At 40.0% G+C, this 20,430-nt stretch overlaps 1 protein-coding gene across 3 annotated transcripts in view; it reads right to left on the bottom strand.

Annotated features, from left to right (window-relative positions):
- DSE (dermatan sulfate epimerase) overlaps positions 1 to 20,430 on the bottom strand; it is a 71,883-nt gene that overhangs the window by 23,538 nt on the left and 27,915 nt on the right. For 2 of the 3 annotated variants that reach the window (XM_027819895.3, XM_037894665.2), the window contains exon 2: positions 14,038 to 14,506. In XM_027819895.3, coding sequence (XP_027675696.2) covers positions 14,038 to 14,506 — 469 coding nt within the window. Of the gene's footprint in view, positions 1 to 14,037; positions 14,507 to 20,430 lie in introns of those variants that run through there. The other variant, XM_037894666.2, reaches the window with a different exon arrangement.

The raw sequence follows: 20,430 nt of genomic DNA, 5'->3' as shown, positions 1-20,430 counted from the left end.
CTTCCGACAGTGGCCAATACCAGGTGCCCCAGAGGGAATGAACAGAATAGGTGATCATCAAGTGTTCCATTTCCTCACCCATTCCCAGCTTCTGGCAAACAGAGGCTAGGGACACCATCCCTGTCCATCCTGGCTAATAGCCATTGATGAACCTATCCTCCATGAATTTATCTAGTTCTTTTTTGAACCCTGTTATAGTCTTGGCCTTCACAACATCCTCTGGCAAGGAGTTCCACAGGTTGACTGTGCATTGTGTGAAAAAATACTTCCTTTTGTTTGTTTTAAACTTGCTGCCTATTAATTTCATTTGGTGACCTCTAGTTCTTGTGTTATGAGGAGGAGTAAATAACACTTCCTTTTTTACTTTCTCCACACCAGTCATGATTTTATACACCTCTATATCCCCCCTTAGTTGTCTCTTTTCCAAGTCCCAGTCTTATTAATCTTTCCTCATATGGCAGCCGTTCCATACCCCTAATCATTTTTGTTGCCCTTTTCTGAACCTTTTCCAAGTCCAATATATCTTTTTTGAGATGGGGCAACCACATATGCACGCAGTATTCAAGATGTGGGCATACCATGGATTTATACAGAGGCAATATGATATTTTCTGTCTTATTATCTATCCCTCTCTTAATGATGCTGAACATTCTGTTCACTTTTTTGACTGCCGCTGCACATTGAGTGGATGTTTTCAGAGAACTATTCACAATGACTCCAAGATCTCTTTCTTGAGTGGCAACAGCTAATCTATACCCCATCATTTTATATGTATAGTTGGGATTATGTTTTCAATGTGCATTACTTTGCATCAAGTGTAGAGTACTACTAACTCAAATATTAAAACATTTTGAATGAATGTGAGTTAACTGCAGACATGGATTTAATAAAATAAGGAATTTCAGCTACCCAGGAGAGGGTCAGATTTGCTCCCTTTTCAGTGAATTTAACTTGGCTTTTTGATATATAAAAGTCCTTGCCTTTCTCTCTGTCAGAAACCTCCTCTAGATTCTACAACTGAAGTAGACAACATTGACATAAGTAGTTACATGCCCAAGACAAACTTTACATCAGTAGAATACCTGCCCAAGCTTAAACTAAAGCATTATGCAATACCACTAAATAGTAACCTGCCTGACAACAAGAATGAATCACTAACTTGTCTCCAACAGAAAGTATCAAATCAAAGAGGATCAAACTTAACACACAGCTTTAACAGTCACAGAAAAGAGCCAGTCTCTATACTTATGATGAAGCTTGTACTTCATGGGCCAGATTTTTAGCTGGTAAATCAGCATAGCTCCATTAATGTAATTAATTTCAATGAGGGTATTCTAATTTACACCACCTGAGGATCTGACCCACAGATTCTAACTTAGAAAGCAAGGTAGAAAAGCAGCACAGGAAATTTAAGCCCTGGCCTGATACTCATGAAACTTCAATAAATATGTGACTCACATTAACCAAAACTGAAACCTGAAAAATCTGTTAGCCAGGTGACACATTTCTTAAATGACAGCTGCAAACCCCAGGCCCACTGCCCAGATGGAACTCTCAGCTCCTAAAGAAATGCACCAAGGGAGTTGCTGCTGACATACTATAGAAATGAATGCACAAATATTTGTAATGATATATCTGGAGGTCAGGGTTCATGATGTACTCATTTAAAAGTGAATTTGTATCTGACTTTTTGGGGTGTGGGGGGGGAGAAGAGTTACTTATAGTTAGAGACACTTAAAGAAGTTGGCATCCCATTCTAAGTAGTCAACCATAAAAACAGGATAATGGAAGATGGTGATGTCCATTCCAGGTGATTGTGGTGGGCACAGTAGAAGGGTGTTATTTTAAAAGGTTAGCGAATTGCTCCCTGTCATCTCCTGTACCCTTTAATCACGTCATTGCTGTTTCACGTACCTGGCATGGCGAGAGCTACATTGAATATTAACTGGTATATCATCACTGGCAGGTATATCATCCCTTTGAAGTGTCAAGGTTCCAGTGGAACCCTATCATGTCAGAGAATGTCATCACATGTTACTGCCTCACACAAGCTGCAGGAAAAAAATAATCCCAAAGGTGTTATTGGGACTCATGTTGATCCGATTATCATGAGCTATGTGGTGCACATAGGCAGCTCCAAGTGTAGACATAGTCTTAGTGACCTATATAAATGAAGCCAGTTCTTGATGGACAAACGTACACATCACAACAACTGGAACCCTTGGAGCAAGTCACAGCAGAGAATATGGTCAACCATTATATGGTTCTGGAAACTGAACTCCGCTCTTACTCCTAGAGCGATTCTTTTAGGTCAGAGAAAGACCAAGTACAGGTTAGGACCGTTACTCAATGTGGAGGGGGAAATAATAACAGAAAATGTGGAAATTGCAGAGGTGCTTAATGATTTCTTTGTTTCGGTTTTCACCAAGAAGGTTGGTGGTGATTGGACGTCTAACATAGTGAATGCCAGTGAAAACGATGTAGGATCAGAGGCTAAAATAGGAAAAGAACAAGTTAAAAATTACTCAGACAAACCAGATGTCTTCAAGTCACCAGAATATTCAAGGAGCTGACTGAGGAAATATCTGAGCCATTAGCGATTATCTTTGAAAAGTCATGGGAGACGGGAGAGATTCCAGAAGACTGGAAAAGGGAAAATATAGTGCCCATCTATAAAAAGGGAAATAAGGACAACCTTGGGGAATTATAGACCAGTCATCTTAACTTCTGTACATGGAAGGATAATGGAGCAAATAATTAAACAATCAATTTGCAAACATATAGAAGATAGTAAGGTGATAAGTAACCGTCAGCATGGATTTGTCAAGAACAAACTGTGTCAAACTAACCTGATAGCTTTCTTTGACAGGGTAACATGCCTTGTCGATGGGGGAAAGCGATAGACATGGTATATCCTGATTTTAGTAAAGCTTTTGATACTGTCTCGCATGACCTTCTCACAAACAAGTTCAGGAAATGCAACCTAGATGGAGCTACTATAAGGTGGGTGCATAACTGGTTGGAAAACCATTCCCAGAGAGTGTAGTTATCAGTGGTACACAGTCATGCTGGAAGGGCAGAATGAGTGGGGTCCCGCAGGGATCAGTTCTGGGTCTGGTTCTGTTCAATATCTTCATCAATGATCTAGATAATGGCATAGAGAGTACACTTATAAAGTTTGCGGACGATACGAAGCTGGGAGGGGTTGCAAGTGCTTTGGAGGATAGGATTAAAATTCAAAATGATCTGGACAAACTGGAGAAATGGTCTGAAGTAAATACGATAAAATTCAATAAGGACAAATGCAAAGTACTCCACTTAGGGAGGAACAATAAGTTGCACACATACAAAATGGGAAATGCCTAGGAAGGAGTACTGTGAAAAGGGATCTGGGTGTCATAGGGGACCGTTGCAAAAAAAGTGAACATCATTCTGGGATGTATTAGCAGGAGTATTGTAAGCAAGACAGGAGAAGTAATTCTTCCACTCTACTCTGTGATGATTAAGCCTCAACTAGCGTATGGAGTCCAGTTCTGGGAGCCACATTTCAGGAAAGATGAGGACAAATTGGAGAAAGTCTAGAGAAGAGCAACAAAAATGATTAAAGGTCTAGAAAACATGACCTATAAGGGAAAATTGAAAAAAATTGGGTTTGTTTAGTTTAGGAAAGAGAAGACTGAGAGGGGACATGATAACAGTTTTCAAGTACATAAAAGGTTGTTACAAGGAGGAGGGAGAATTGTTCTTCTTAACCTATGAGGATAGGACAAGAAGCAATGGGCTTAAATTGCAGCAAGGAAGGTTTAGGTTGGACATTAGAAAAAAATTCCTGTCAGAGCGATTAACGCTCTGGAATAAATTGCCTATGGAGTTTGTGGAATCTCCATCATTGGAGATTTTTAAGAGCAGGTTAGACAAATACCGGTCAGTAATGGTCTAGATAATACTTAGTCCTGCCATTAGTGCAGGGGACTGGACTAGGTAACCTCTCGAGGGCCTTCCAGTCCTATGATTCTATGATTTGGAAAACACACTGCTGGTTAAGAATGGGGAAAGTTGTAATTACTTGTCTGTGCTGCACCTGTTCTGTGGATAAACCGATTTTGTTTCTTGGGCTGTCAATCTGCCATCTAACACTAAAATATTAAAGAAGAAATGTTGGATGTATTTATATCTTCAGAAAGAGGTTAAAAATATTCCTCAGAGGGGATATCCCTGGATAACAGCAACTCTTTCATCTTCTCATGAATAAAAAGTGACAGCAAGCAGGATGAATCACTTAGTGACCATAATCTTGCCGAGTATTTGGCTAAACAGAGTCGTCCACAGTTTTTGCTTGGGAGAAGGCTTAAAAGAAAAACACAGAAGGAAGAGACAATCTCTTAGAACTACTCTGGCTGCTCCAGAACCTGCCATGCAATTAGCACTTCACAAAGAAAGGAGAAGAGACATTTTTTAGAGATGGCAACAGAAGGAAAACATGAAGGAAATCATTCAAACGCTAAAACTTATTCTAAGGATTTACCACTATTATAGTAAACTCTTTGTAAACTTTGGATAAGGCAAGATATGTATCCAAAATATACCAGAGTCCATGCAAAAAGGAAGGAAAGATTACTTGAATTTGTTGAACAGACTCAGGAACAGCTTTCATTCATAGGCCTTAAATGTTTCCCTATAAATAAAGGCAAATGAAAAAAATATATACTTATGGTTTACATATGTAAATGATACTGTAGTACAAAAATGCATATCATTTAGAAGAGGCACCTATTGGGAGCTTGCCAAACTTTATAGGAAGAAAGAATTTATAATATTGTTCAATTATCTAACATAAGGTTCTTTATTTTCAGTTTATAAGAAATCTTTGTTGCATTATTTTAAACAATGAGAAGTTGACACAATCAACTTTTTGATTTGGCTCCTACCTGAAGGGAAATACTGACAATCTTATACAAGTAGTATTGCTTGAGGCAACTTGCTTCTTAGATGCTTTTCAAGATTCTGGACTGGTGCAAGATGGCATCTATTTTGGATTTGACACCTTCTAGGAGTCAATAAAATGTCAGGTAAAAAGTTAGAGCCCATTCCTGTAATCCCCTTGTGAGTACTGACATAAATGGGACCATTGGTTAATTCCATGCAGCACAATTTAATTAACTAGGTTCCGTGGGAGTAAACTGAAGGTGGCTCTTTAAGGGAAGTAGTGAAGATGGATTCCATATCCACTTAAAACATTAGAGGAAGTTTTAGATAGGCGTAACTTAATTAGAATATGGGTAGGACACTGGCGTTAATATTCTTACTCTTGTGAAAAGTCCCATGAGATCTTAAGCGACCATGAGTAGTCAAGAAGATCTCTGATTCATTTCTTCACGGCATTTCCAGTGCCCATAATGGTGCCTTAAATTTACTCAAGGACAAAGTGTGCCAACTAATGTATTACCAAACACTACTTCCTCTTTATTAGGCTACCAACTTTTTTTCATATTTAGTTGGCTTCTGTTCTATTAAGCCACCATTTCTCTTTTCAGAAATTGTTTTCTTTAGTCTCTCCATCATTTTCTCTAATCTCTAGTGAGGCCAAAATTTAGCAGCACTAAGAAATATTAGCAGAGAAAAAGTAGATTAAAAACAACTCCTAACCTGAATTGCTATGGAATTATTTTATACCCTTCAAACATTTTGATGCATTTGCTCTAATTTAGAAAAACTCATTCTTTCACATTCATATACAGCTCTCTCATTGATGTAACTAGTTAAGGCACTATCAAGAGGAAACTTTTAGAAAAGATTGACTGAACAACCTTCATGCAGTGCACTTCTGTTTTTGAAACTAGAGCTTCACAAGATAGTCTCATACTATCTTATTGTCAACATCATTCTTCTGAAAACTAAGACAAAACATAATGGGTATTATCTAGACATTGTGATGTCTCTAGAAGTTCCCAAGGACTTGTGTGACTTGGGAGGTATCTGAGGAATGCTCTGACAGTACAAGAAGGGAAAGGGGGACAGGGTTAGAAAGAAGGGTTGGACCTGGGTTATCTAAGAGAATACCAAACTAAAAAAAAAAAACTATCGCGTTTGCATTAATCCCTGAATTATTAATTTTCACAGGCATTCCAAAATCCATTGAAGTATATGAAAAGATACCTATTTATTTTTATAGGCTTCAGATCAGGCCTCTAAGAAATTACCCTTGTCATGTTAATACGCCCAATGTAAAACTGAATAGGGACATAACAATAAATCCCCCAAATTTGGCTGATCTTAAATATTTCTATATCTTGGTAGCAAGTGCCCTTTGGTGTTTAATTTAAAGAAATCACATTCCATAACTAAAGGAGTAAATCTTGCAAAGTGCTGAATACCTTTAACTCTCAATGTAGACAATGTGGTGTGAGAATTTTCAGCACCTCTCAGAGGGTGCTCAGTAGTTTGCTGGAGTGGCTTCTGAGAAAATAAAGAAGATCTACAAAAATTGCCCATCACTATTTCTGTGGGTCCTGGAAAAAAAGATGTGCCCATGCTCCTTTTCCTAGTTCTGCTGCAGCAGTCACAAGCCATTCCCAGAGATGTTATTGATGGTGCTAGTACACAAAAAGAGGAAGGAAGTACTCACAGCCATGTTCACTTCAGCTCACTTCAAAACGTGGCGGGTGGGAAATCAGCATTGGCCATATGTAAAGGGCAAAATTATTAAGGAAAGTTGTATTTAAGTTTTCCAGAGCATGTTTCAGAACAATAGAGAATTTGTTTATAATGTAGCTCTTGGAGTGTGTGTGTAGGGGGGCACTCTGACCATTCTTTTTTGGAACTGTGAGCATCCTCCATTCCCCTCTCATTCGTCTTCCTCCATTGCCATTAAAACCACTTTCAAAAACACCCTCTTCTCCTTCTATATCTACACATGCAGGGAGATTCCAGATTTTTGTCTTTCATTAGAAAAACGATTGTTTGGAAATTGTGGTTCTAATTAGTATTCATCATAATCCTTCTGTATTCATATGTTATAAAGCTTGTTTTACTCGTGCTGAATGCCATAACAAGGTACAGTGCCTTGCAGAAACAGATATTATATATATTTTATTATTTCAAAAGACTTTCTGGTACTTTGCAGGAAATGTTTATACCAGACACACCACAAAATGAGCTGTACTGTAAACTCTCAATATCAATTTAACCATTCTTTCTTAGTAAGCCAAGCTGAGCTTCCTGTTGCAAAGATATGAAGAAACACTTTGGCCTCATGATAAAATTTACTTTAAAAAAAACCTCCAGATTCTCTTTTTTTTGGATTTTTTTAAAAATTAAGAAATGGACTGGCCAAATGCTTGCTGTATCCTCCATGCCTCTCTTACAGAAGTTTCCATGACACAATCTTATGAACAAAAACCCAGTTGACCATTATTTGAATATATCTGATGGCAGTTACTTATGAGTCCAGGAGATAGTCCTGCTGTGAGACCTCGAGAAACTGGTCATGGTGCAATCTCCTTTCAGCATATGTGAATTCTGTACTGAACAGTACCTGGACATTGATGGAAAGAGTGTGGTGGGCTCCCTAACTTTGAACAAGGTATCCCAAAAGGCTAACTGGTTGTGGGTTAACAAGGGATGAGATTTACAACACCATAATCTCTTGTTAGTCATTGCTTCATTCACTACTGTTTCGCTGGAAAGTTCGCATCTGCTTGACTACAGTTCTTTCACATATAAGGCCCATCGAGTAAGACTTATCTTCAGATTGTACTCCCTGCTAAGCAATGTGATGGCGAAACGTTTGCATTAACAAAGTGGCCTGTGGACAGTGAAAAAAATACTTTGACCTCTGCCACACAGATTTTGCCTTTCAGAATGGCCAATCTCACTGTAATAAGAACAGAGAACGTGTGAAAGTAAAGGGCATTGGATTGCACAGTTTTAAGGTTGGCTGGGTTAAAAAGAAATGCTTTAAAAGTTCTTTATCCAAAATATAAAACCTGATGAGACTCTTATGTCTACATGATGTGGGTCTCTAATTACATCACTCATTTCTGGAAAAGGCTTAGCAAGCATATGGAAATAATCGCTATTACATATCCCATCAGCCAAAAATGCACATTTGCTAGGGAAAATTCTCGAAGCTAATGACATAAAATGCCAGTGAGCTAATCTATAACCTCCATAATTATCCTCTTTTCTTTAAGAAGCTCCCCAAACAACATACTATGGTTTAAATAAAAGGACAAACTTTTCCTGAGATTTCAGACAAATTTCACGTGTCAAATCCCAGGAAAACCAAAACAAATTATTTGGATAAATGGGGTCTCTTTATCTTCTTAATGTTCCAGTGCAAGCATTTTTAAAATGTATCCTTTGATTAACTGTTGGAAAACTGCCTTTCTGTTGTGTGGGCTCTTTCTTCCTTACTAGATTCCAAAGGATCCTCTGCTTCCATATTATTTCTTTAACGATTGACTATACTTCTCCATTCATAGTTGTTCTTTGTTTACTTTAAAAATAACCCTCATCAGGGTAGCAGTCAGTAATATGCTACCAACATTTCCTGTTGTAACCAACAGTTCAACTTTCTGCTTAGATCTTATGAATGGGAACTGAATTAAGGTTTCTCTTTATTACATATTATAAATTCATTACTGTAATAAAAAGATAAAATCACTTAGGTTTTCTGTAATTTATATAACAGCATCATAACTATACTATGGAAAAATTAAACTATATTCAAACAATGGAAAGCCTCATTCACACAAGAATGAAATTTTAAAATGACAAGTTTTACTCTCAGTGCACTCCATCATGCCCTGGAATAAAGCCTCTGGCACTTAGAATCACACTTATTTTATTTAAATATGGCCAAAGTCACCAAAACTCCTGTTTTGGTTTTATGGTAGATCTTAAACACTTAAGTGAAGTGATCTTCACTTACAATTATAAAAATTAAGGGTGTTAACTTTTAGATTCAGTGTCATCTTCACAGAAATCAAAGCAAAACCCAGATAAGACAGCAGAAGGAATCAAGCTGCTAACAACAAAACTTAGAGAACGCCAGATTTGAAACATTCCAATCTATTGAGATGAATCCTGTCAATGACAGAATGCCATTTCAAATGAAACAATGTATCTACCCTCACACTTATTAAACCAGTGAGATTGTACTAATATCAACAAGAAAGATATTTTTCTTCCATAATTCCAGGCAATTTGGTATATTTAAATAAACTCTATAGCAAGGCAGGTCCAAGTTTTCTGAAGCTCCATTCCTGTGATACTGCACGCACTGTTCTATTCAGTATAGGTTCATCTACCATGCTCCTCAGCATAGTATCTGAGCTCCATCTAGTAGTCCAATAGTATGTTAAGCAATGTAACTCATATCTGTCAGGTGTTTGTTCTCTCATCCTCTCTCAAGGGGGGAAAAGTGTTTGCAGTGGAGCATGTGTTGCTATGTATTTATGTTTGAGAAAGCAAAGTCAAAGAAACGCGTCTTGCTCTTGGAGTGAAAGGTGGTGGGAACGATCCTGAGAAACGCTGCCTCCCATACAGATAAGCTTCACCCTTACTGTATAAAGTTCCTTTGTGCTAGAGGAGTGAAGTTGACAACTGGCATCTTCACTGTGGAGCTTTAGTTGATCTTGTGGATACACTGGAGTCTGAAGAGTTGTCTGCATAGCATCTCTGTGGCAATATGTGGCTATCCAACAGTTCCCAAGTTCACTTTGGAGGAGGAAGTCACAAGAAGGCATTTACTTTCCATGATTTGCTGGGTAGCAGAGAGAGTGAAAGCTGGGACATCTTGAATAGCTCAAGAGCCAAATTCTGTCCCTGAGTGCAAGGCCTGAGAAAAAGGGTTTTGCGCAGCAAATTGCTACAGAAGTCAGGGAACGGAATCCTTTCCCAAGATTAAAAGTCAAACTGTGTGTTTTTTAATTGTTGATCCATGTATTTGGGGACCTAACTGCCATGCCACTATCTTTCTCCCCAAATCCCCTTTGTGTTGTGTGGCTAAAGCCTCTGTTCAGTGGCATTCTCCCACGATGCCCAGCCAGTGCAGAATCTCTGCATCCTACTCTCCCCCTCACACTCTGTTCTATTCTAGTTCCTAGACCATCATGATAGGGTTTGTTGGGTTTTTTTAACCCCCTCACTTCATGATGCAGCAGTTCTGCTGCCTTTCAAGTCCTAGGATACCTATGTGGGAGGACTGGGCTAACAGTGAAACTAAATCCCTCCTGAGACTACCTTGCGTCTGTAAAGAGACCCAGAGGCCATCTCCAGGGTGACAGACTCTTAATAAGACTTCTTAGAAATAATACAAATTAAAAATAACTTGCTTGGTACTCTGAATAGTTTAGGTCAGGGCAGGCCAACGATAGATTTTGATAATGAACAGTCACTGCTTTTTATTAAAAAGCAATCTATGAAGAATTTTTCCTGTGTATGCAAGTTCTAACAAAATGAATTTGTATATAATTCACCTCTTTCTCTATCTCACCTCTCCCAAGGGTTTTATCTGGGCTTGGAAGGATTATATCTTTAATCAGTAAATGTTGACAAATGTCGATTCTACCACACACACACAAACCAACGAAAAAATAATAATCATTATGTACAAAACGTAGGCAAAGAAAGAAAAACACTCCTTGAAAATGTATTAATTTGATTTGAAGATATTTTTTTCGTTGTGTGTTTTGACCTGTGATGTGATGCTGACAATCTGTATTTCAAGAGTTAAAGCTTTCACTTTTTGAATTTCAACATCTACTATCATTAAATTAGTCTGACCCTTCCTCTCACATAATTTTCCACAAAAGTGAAAATATAAATAGATAAAAATAGAAAAAAATGCTTAAAAATAAACATTAGAATTTTGATGGATATTACGGAATTCTGCCCAGCCTAGTTTTATAGAGCTGCAGCCCCAGTCCTGCATGCTGCTCCGTGTGGGCTCAGAGGCATTAGCAGATAGTTTGTACGTTAATCTTGAATAATCTTATTTGTCATTTTCTTTTATTCTGTGTCTGTCACTTGTAACTATAAGGAACGGTGATTAAAGAAAAGGGGAAGCGCTGACCTCAAAACACACTGCTATTGAAAGCACAGGAGACAAATGTTAACTCTGTGCAGTGTATGAAAACAAAAAACAGGGTTTAAGAGGCAATGTAAATCCATTACGTTTTCCCTCTAAAAGTTAAACCATGATCTAAAGCAGGGATCAGCAACCTTTGGCATGCGCCCCGTCAGGGAAATCTGCTGGTGGGCCAGGACGGTTTATTTACCTGCAGCGTCCACAGGCACGGAGCCCCGCAGCCCGCATTGGCCTGGAACAGCGAACTGCGGTCAGTGGGAGCTGCGATCGGCCGAACCTGAGGACGCTGCACGTAAACAAACCGTCCCGGCCCGCCAGTGGATTTCCCTGATGGGCCGCATGCCAAAGGTTGCCGACCCCGATCTTAAGTGACACTTACTATTAAAATACAGGAAAATCAACAACTGCTCTACACTGCAGAGGTTGCATATTAAGTGTAGGATGCCTGTCAGAGACCAAGCACCAGGGTTGGCTTATAAAGAACAAAGATTTTCCAGTCCAGACAGCTTAAAAAGAAAATAGAATGGATTTAGTCCCCTCCCCCCACCTTGGGGAAAGAGACCAAACGAAAAGGTGTGCACAAAAACTACTATAAACTACAGCATAAGCAATGTAGTTCACAATAACATGGGATTCATTAGCCAACTCAGACCAAGATCTTCCCTGGCTAGTCCTCTTTCTCCTGATGTTGCTAGAGATTTGTTTCTTTCAATCCTGTTTCCTTTGCCCCAGGTTCTCATTTGCTAACCTGCTGCATCTTTGCCCTCAGCAGGGTTTGGCTAATCTGGCTGTCCCAACCATTAGTAGTCTAGCAACCACCATCACTAGCTGTTACAAAGGGGTGTACATTTGCCTATTTTTCCTTTACCTAGGTCTAGGATGAATGAATGCTGCAGATAATAATGAAAAGAAAACAAACAACAGAAGAATGCACTACCTTTCACACTACACTCATAGCACAGTTGCTCAGACATAAATACCACTCAAAACACAAAAACCCAGAATAGGAAAAATAAATGAATTTCAAAGGGAGAACAACACCAGACAAACAAAAACCCAAAGTTTCTTCAAGAGACACATTATCTTTTCACGATGCCTCATTAATTGAAACTCTGATGTGTACAAGATGGGTTCTATGTCAAATGGGTGCTGCAAATCAGGACTGAAAAGCTTTGACAAATTAGACATTTCATACAGTATTTAATCAAGAGAGCAAATGCCACGCGTCATTCTGAATGACAGTTTGATTTAAGTCATCTGAAGAAGTGGGTTTTTTACCCATGGAAGCTTATGCCCAAATAAATCTGTTAGTCTTTAAGGTGCCACTGGACTCCTTGTTGTTTTTATTTGAGTCAATGTTATGAAATTTGAAATTAAATACTGGAAAAGACATCTATATACAGTATTAAATCTTGCAGATGAAGAATGTCATCTCGCACTTCCTCTACCAGGGAGAACCCTACTAGGAAGGTAAGAAATTTTACCACCTTATAAGAGAGAGATACTTGGTTTAAAAAAAGTCTCACAAAAAAAGTAAGTGGCAGCACATACATTAATATTTCCTAAAGACCAGAATCTGACACCGTTACTTACGCTGAAGGTAATCTTTTTTCTATCTTAGGGTATGTCTATACTAGAAACATAAATTGACCTTTATTAGGTTGACTTACAGCCACCGCAGTAAATTACTGCAGTGGCTGATGTCCACAGTTCCCTCCTTGGGTGAGTGGAGCACATCCTCACCAGGAGCGCTTCTACTGACCTAAGAGGGGCAGTGTAGGGAGCCCGGTCTCTCAGTTCCGCTTGCAGCTCCCTGCTGGGAGCCTGGCTGCCCCACAGGCTCCCAGACACCTGGGGGCTGCCCCTCCCACCCCTTGCCAAGAACTGGGGGAAGCTGCCCAGGGCTTCTCGCCTCCCCGTTCCCTGCCGGGAGCAGAAGGGAAGCTGCCCAGGAATTGTCGCTTCCCCATTTCCCACCAGGAGTGGGGGCGGGGGAAGCCACCCAGGGCTTCTTGCTTCTCCAGTCCCTGCCAGGAGCTGAGGGGGAAGCAGCCCGGGGCTTATCACCCCTGGGAAGCAGGGTCCAGCTGCCCCTGCTTCTTGCCCCCATCCCACTCCTGCTCCCTACCAGAAGCCAGGTAGCCATGTCAATTTCAGCTGGGAGTGGGGTCGAGCCAGATCCCTGCTGGGAGCAGGGTCCATTCTTGTCCTGGCTCCAAGCCGGGAGCAGGGTCCAGGCCCACAGCTCTTTAGGGAAGTGGGGGGCAGCTGGGCTCTAACTGCCTGGCTTTCTTGTCGATTTCACAGCTCCTGCCATGAAATTGAGAAGACATCCAACAACAGTATCTTCAGTGTCTACACAGCCACTGTTTTGCCCTAACTACATTGACGTAAGCCTTACACCTCTCATGGAGGTGGAGTTACTATGTCACTGTAGTATGGCACTTATATTGGTGGGAGGAACGCTGTAGTGTGGACACTGACATAAACAGGTTGATGTAAGCTGCTTTACCTCAACCTAACATTATAGTGTAGACCAACCCTTCATGCCTGGCAAAGATAAAAAGCCACCCAAACGTCTCATGCACAAACCTGGGGTGAAACCCTGGCCCCACTGCAGTAAGTGGGAATTCCGCTATTGACTTCAACGGAGCCAGGCGGTCACTTCAGGATTGTAAACTGATGATTCTGTCACAATTAGAATTATTTATAACAGCCAATGTTCAATGAAGATTTAAGAGTGGCTGGTGCACCGTTTCTAATAGAGGGCAAATTAATTCTCAATATTTGTTAACAAGCTAAGTATAGAGACAACTGAATTATGATTTGCATATCAAGCGAAATATAAAAGTCAGTACCTTATACTAACATACTCTCACACATTCGTTCACTCATTCAATTACAAGCAGAGTTTACGCAGTAAGAACAAAAAGACAAAAATCTACCAACTAGGCTGAGCCGCCATCCTTTCCATGTAATCCTTGGCCATATTTATGGCTTCGATATTCTTGGGGTAGAGCACACAGAACATTGCCAGGGCACCCAGATTGTTGCCATAAATTTCATTCCACCGAGCACTGAACTCCTTGGGATCCCAGGGAGGAAGGTAGTCCAGGGGACTGGACAGCATGGTCTGAACTGCCTCAGTCAGACGAGCTGCAATGTGCTGATGCGTAGTGGCAGCCTTGATCCGCAAGTCCTCCACCTCTCCTTTAGAAAAGTACAGCATGGGGTAGCTGTCGTAGTTGGCATTGACAAAAGGAATCACAGCGCTTGGGTTCTCATCAGTGCTGGAGGCCAAAGCAAAGCAAACCACATGTATGAAAAACACGCTGGGAGCCCCCCGTGTGTGAGTCCTCATTGTGGCATCAGATCTCCAAGTCTCAATGGCAGCCAAACCATCTTTAACATATCCTAGGGATGACAAACAAGAGTGAAAAGGGGTCATTAGGTACAATTCATTGGACAACAGTTGCCATCACAGCATATTTCACAAGAAATCTGATTCAGTCTGGAATTATAAGAAAACATGTGTGCTGTACAGGTGGCTTTTAAATCATTTTTACATTGATACTTCAGATAAAACCCATTCTGAGCAACCAACTTGAAAATCAGGGAAGCTACATTTTTGGGAAGAAAGGCCCTTTCCCACAAACACACCTTTACCCAGATTCCAGAGTGATGATGATAGTATAATACACAGATAGATACAACTCAATATAGAGCTTAAACTCTTGACTTCCTAAGAATCAGAATAATTATGACTGTGCCTAATGTAAAACATCACTGACTGTGCTAGCTAAGGTGGGGGAGGGCAAGAGAAGCAGAGATTACATTAACAGCAACCAAGACTGAGTGCTGGATTGGCTGATGTTACCAGCTGTGGAGTAAAGATTTTGGAATGCAAGAGGTTTGTGCTGGGGTCATTTTATGCTTTGTACAAGGCCTCTGGTTCTGACACGTCTTCGTTTAAAAAAGAAAAAAGCAGCAGAGTCCTGTCAAAGCACATGAAATAAATGGCCCGTAGGGTGTGTGGAGTTTTTTTCTTATTACTATTTTAAAGGGCCTTCCATTTTGCATGTGGAGATTTATAACCAGTCACTAAAGAAGCAAAGCTGAACAAAAGCACATTTTCCTAAATAAATGACTGTCTTAAAATGTGTTTAAACGACAAATCTATACAGAGGTTAAATGTGTTTAAATATAGGTAGTTACTTTTTTAAAATTACTAGCTCTCTAGCTCTGGGTCTCAGACAAATCAAGGCTAGGATCCCCCGGAGGAAAGTCAGGGAATTCCTGAAATTCTTCAGCGGGGAAAGGTTACAGAAAGCAGACTGAAGAAAGACAGTTTTATGTAAATAATGAAGAGTAGTTTTCAATTATTAAAAAGAGACGTAGGCTGAGAGAAACCAGCAGCCAAAATCAAAGAGAAAATGAGTTTTCTAAGGAAAACGTGGTTCATAGATTCAGAAAGAAAAATCTTAAAAAGCTAAAGTACACAATTACCCCCTGCTTTCCCGCCAACCCCACATACACAGAGAGGCCAAGAGTTTCAAAACTGAAGTTAGGCTATGTCATGTCCATATCTAGGCACCCAGGCCCTGATTCAAAAAGGTATTTAAGCACATACAAAGTCAATGGGACTACTTATGTGCTTAAAGTTACACATGTGCTTAAAGAAAAGGAGTACTTGTGGCACCTTAGAGACTAACCAATTTATTTGAGCATAAGCTTTCGTGAGCTACAGCTCACTTCATCGGATGCATTCAGTGGAAAATACAGTGGGGAGATTTATATACACCGAGAACATGAAAAAATGGGTGTTATCCTACATATTTCAGAGTAACAGCCATGTTAGTCTGTATTCGCAAAAAGAAAAGGAGTACTTGTGGCACCTTACAGACTAACCAATTTACTTGAGCATAAGATTTCGTGAGCTACAGCTCACTTCATCGGATGCATACTGTGGAAAGTGTAGAAGATCTTTTTATGCACATAAAGCATGAAAAAATACCTCCTCCCACCCCACGCTCCTGCTGGTAATAGCTTATCTAAAGTGATCACTTTCCTTACAATGTGTATGATAATCAAAGTGGGCCATTTCCAGCACAAATCCAGGGTTTAACAAGAACGTCTGAGGAGGCGGGGGTAGGAAAAAACAAGGGGAAATAGGTTACCTTGCATAATGACTTAGCCACTCCCGGTCTCTATTCAAGCCTAAGTTAATTGTATCCAATTTGCAAATGAATTCCAGTTCAACAGTTTCTCGCTGGAGTCTGGATTTGAAGTTTTTTTGTTGTAATATAGCAACTTTCATGTCTGTAATCGCGTGACCAGAGAGATTTTCTTTTTGCGAATACAGACTAACACGGCTGTTACTCTGAAACATGTGCTTAAGTGCTTTGTTGGACTGGAGCCCTAAAGAAGAGGGAGCTGTTGGGTACTGGGCACTTTTGAAAAATCAAATCATGATTCAGGTGTCTAAATATGAACTTAGGAGCCTAACTTTAGGCACCCAGTTTTTAAGTTTTTGGCATGCTATGCGTCTTCTTTCATGTGTACCACCAGGATAAAAATAATATAAACATTCTAGATCAGACACCAGTTTCCAGCACAATAATTCTTTTAACACTAATAGGAGGAAAAAAATTGAATAGAACATTTATAAGTGTTTTGTTACATTGCATGAATAAGTTCTGTGTCTTTTAGACAAAAGAATTATGATAGAGCAATTGTGTAGGTTGCTGGGGACTATTTCTATTATATCTAATACCTCTCTCACACACAATGGTTTATCCGGCTATACTTAAAACTAATCCTATCAACCAGCTGTAAACAATGAATTCCTGCAATAGAATATTCTGACAGGAAGGAGGTAAGAACCAACCAAACCAGTACATCATGTTTCAAACATGATGTGGGTTTCCTAATAGTTCTGAAGGACTGTTTCCATAATAAAAGCCACAGTTTTCCAAAAGTCCTTTTAATCCTTTAGATCTGAAAAAAAAAAGATTAAACAAGATAAACCAGAAAGGATTTCTAAAGAACAAGCAACAATTCCTGATTCTAGAATAGGAGGAAGAATGAAATGTTTTCTTCATGGTCATACATTGCAAGAAATCACCCTGCTGCTCACAGAAGAAGCAAGACACAGACATTCAATAGGCAAATTCTTCATTCCTCTCTCTGGTTCCAGTTCAGGAAAGTACGTTACAACAACAATGGGACTTAAGCATTTGCTTACATATAAGGATGCCTGCTTAAGTGCCTTCCTAAATGAGAGTCTCTCCGAACAAACAACACAGAAAATACACGAGCATTTCCTAGGATCTTTGCAAGGTAGATCACATCTTCCTAGTACCCCACCATTCCATTAACATCAGTCAATGCAAGTGATGCATCATTTCCCCCCTTCATAAATTTCTCAATATGGAACTGAAATATAAATGCCAAATTCACGTTTTTTCCCCCTTCATACATTTACAGTAACCACCATACAAGACTGATTGACCTGAAGATAGGCTGTTGTAGGAATAAACCTCATCTTCTTTCATTATATTCAAAAATCAAGATCTTGAAGAAAGTCAGCAGATACTGGTAAACACAGTACTTTAAAATCATTCCTGTTTATATTTCATGTATCTAGGCGTAAAATGTTAAATGATCATAAGGATCTTCATAAGCTGAAGTCAATGTACGGTCTCTAAAGTTCAAAAAGGCCCAACTCATGTCCCCTTTTTCATTAGTATCTAGGGGCCCCAAATCAGCAACAGCTATGTAAGGGAGGAGGCAGATCACAGGGTGTTCATATTCCTTCCTCTAGATTCTATTCTCTATGGAGGCACCATCCACAGCAGTATGGAGAGGGTCAATGGAGTAGGACCCTGGCAAGCCCACAGGATCAGTGTCTCTGTGGACCCACTGTTCGAACTATTCTACATACAACAGGGAGGGACACAATTACTTTCCTTGGACTCTACAACCCGGGTAGGGGGCTGGACTATTCTTCACCAACCACCACAGAGGATCCCTGCACAAAACCCACTTATTGGGTTTTGTGAAGACAAGGAAGATGTGGGAGTAAGTGATTAAACAGTCAAAAGGCAAGACAAAAACTTTGGATCTCAGCAAGGTTCATTTGTGAATCCCTGGAAACCTTCATCTTTATAAAGAAGCAGCACCATTGATAATGATAGTAATAATGGAAACAATCACACAGCTTTAAGGATCATGGAATATGAAAAGCTGCAATAATAAAATCATAAATAAAACTATAAATAATGATGATAAATAATGGTGAGAAATTACAGGTTATGGAGCCCTATACATACTGGCGCCACCATGATAGACTGTGTCTCACCCCCAGGGAAGTCAGATAGCAGTACAACCATTGCCCTCTCTTATAGGTTCTGGCGGGGGGGGAGGGGGGGCTGCTTTCATTTAAGGCTCCAACAGAGGCTCTCCAGGAGATGTTCTACCTATTTGATAAGATTAGTACACTGGATGTGGCTCACCATGTAAGACATGCACACGGTCAATTTCTTATCTCCAGTTCGGGGTTGAGATTCCCCAGTAGGAGCACAAAGTTAGGCCAAATTTGGGCCCCACTCCTCTTCTCCTTTCACTTTGGAAGGAGGTGTGTAGCTGCAGTTTTTCATATAACCCCACATAATCTGAGTTTTGTTCCCATATCATGAAGTACAAATTCTCCTCATCCAGATACAATAGAGGCACTCATCTGAGAAGAATCTATGATAATGTAAGATGGTATTGTGAACAAAGAACAGGACAGGAAGTCAGGAGAACTGAATTTTATTCCTGTGTCTGCCACAGAGCTTCTTTCATCATCAGACAAATTATTTAACCACTCTGTCTATGATTCAGCAAAGCATTTAAGCCCATGATGTACCAAATCCATCCTTGTTCAGCAAAGTACTAAAATCCATGGTTAAGTCTCAGTTAAATCAATGCGACTTAAGTACATGGTCAATTCATACTTTGCTGATAGGGTGGCCAGGTGTCCGGTGTTTGACTGGATCTACTGACCGGACACCCAAAGTCCAGTTACTGCGAGCAGGGGAGGCATCGAGACATCACCCGCACCAGCCCCTAGTCAGTCCTGGCCACCTCCTACCTGCATTGGATGGCTGAAGCTCCCAGCCCTGGCTCTGCAGGTGAGTCCCTCCAGACCCACACAGGGAGTGAGGGAGAGGGGAAAAGCAGTGAGAGATGGAGGGAGGGGGAAAGAGGAGCGAATGGTAGGTTGGGCCTCGTGGGGAAGGGGTAGGCAGGAGTGGGGCCTTGGGGGAAGAGGCAGCATGGGGTGAGGCCTGGCAGAAGAGGCAGGGAAGGGGAGGTTCCGGCACTCCTGCTGGAGTGTCCAGTTTTTAAATATTACAAAGCTGGCAACCCTATTTGCTGAATAGGGATGGACTCAACCACTTGCCTAAGTGCTTTGCTAAATTGGGCTTCTGTGCTTAGGAACACAATTAAAATGCACTTTGGGTCCATCCTACCTGAAAGAGTTAACACATTTTAGAATGTTCTCCATCTGTCTAATGGGGAAAATTTTCCTTCACCTTACATGGTTGTTTAAAGAGTAAATTCATTAATTTTTATATCTATCTTCAGATGCAAGGTGCTATGTAAGGGCAAAGGATAAAATTTGCCCCCAAATAGTAACAATTATACTAATAAATGCACATATGTTTTAGATTCACTACAATTGCATTAATGTATACAGTGAAATTCAATTACTGTAGTTGAATTCATCTATTTTGAAAATTAACTTCTGTAATGCTGAATAACCGTTAACAGGACAGTCAACTGATTTATATTGTTTGTGTATTGTTCTCTTATGTGTTTTTTTCCTAAGATACTGAACATTACAGAAATAAATCAAATTATTTTGCAAAAGAATAAAAAACCTGATTTGATAAGCTGGGGCAATTCCAAATTTGTTCAGATAATTGGCAGCTCATACAATCAGATATCAGTGGTAAGAGAATCAATACACAGACATGCTGCCAGTTTCTTAGACAGAAAGGTTAGGATACAGGGCAGTCAGATCACTAAGATCCTATCATAGACTATTATTTAAATTAAGAGATTTCCCTTAATCTTGTCTCAAAACATGAAACCACACAGTAGCCACACACAACTTGGAAGCTAAGCTTTAGGAAGACACTCAACATCTTTGGGAAAGAATTTTCTTTGTCTAATTAGGAGGAAACCACTCACTGATACAGTCAAGTGTAAAAAGAGGGCAAATGTGCTACAAGTTTAACTGAGTAGTGTGACAGGGTTCAGGCCAGATGGCTACTGGAGAGTAATTTTTT

This window comes from Chelonia mydas, chromosome 3 (assembly GCF_015237465.2).
Source record: "Chelonia mydas isolate rCheMyd1 chromosome 3, rCheMyd1.pri.v2, whole genome shotgun sequence".
Classification (NCBI taxonomy): domain Eukaryota; kingdom Metazoa; phylum Chordata; order Testudines; family Cheloniidae; genus Chelonia; species Chelonia mydas.
The sequence above is the reverse complement of the archived record's forward strand: the minus strand, read 5'-3'. Positions and strand labels throughout refer to the sequence as shown.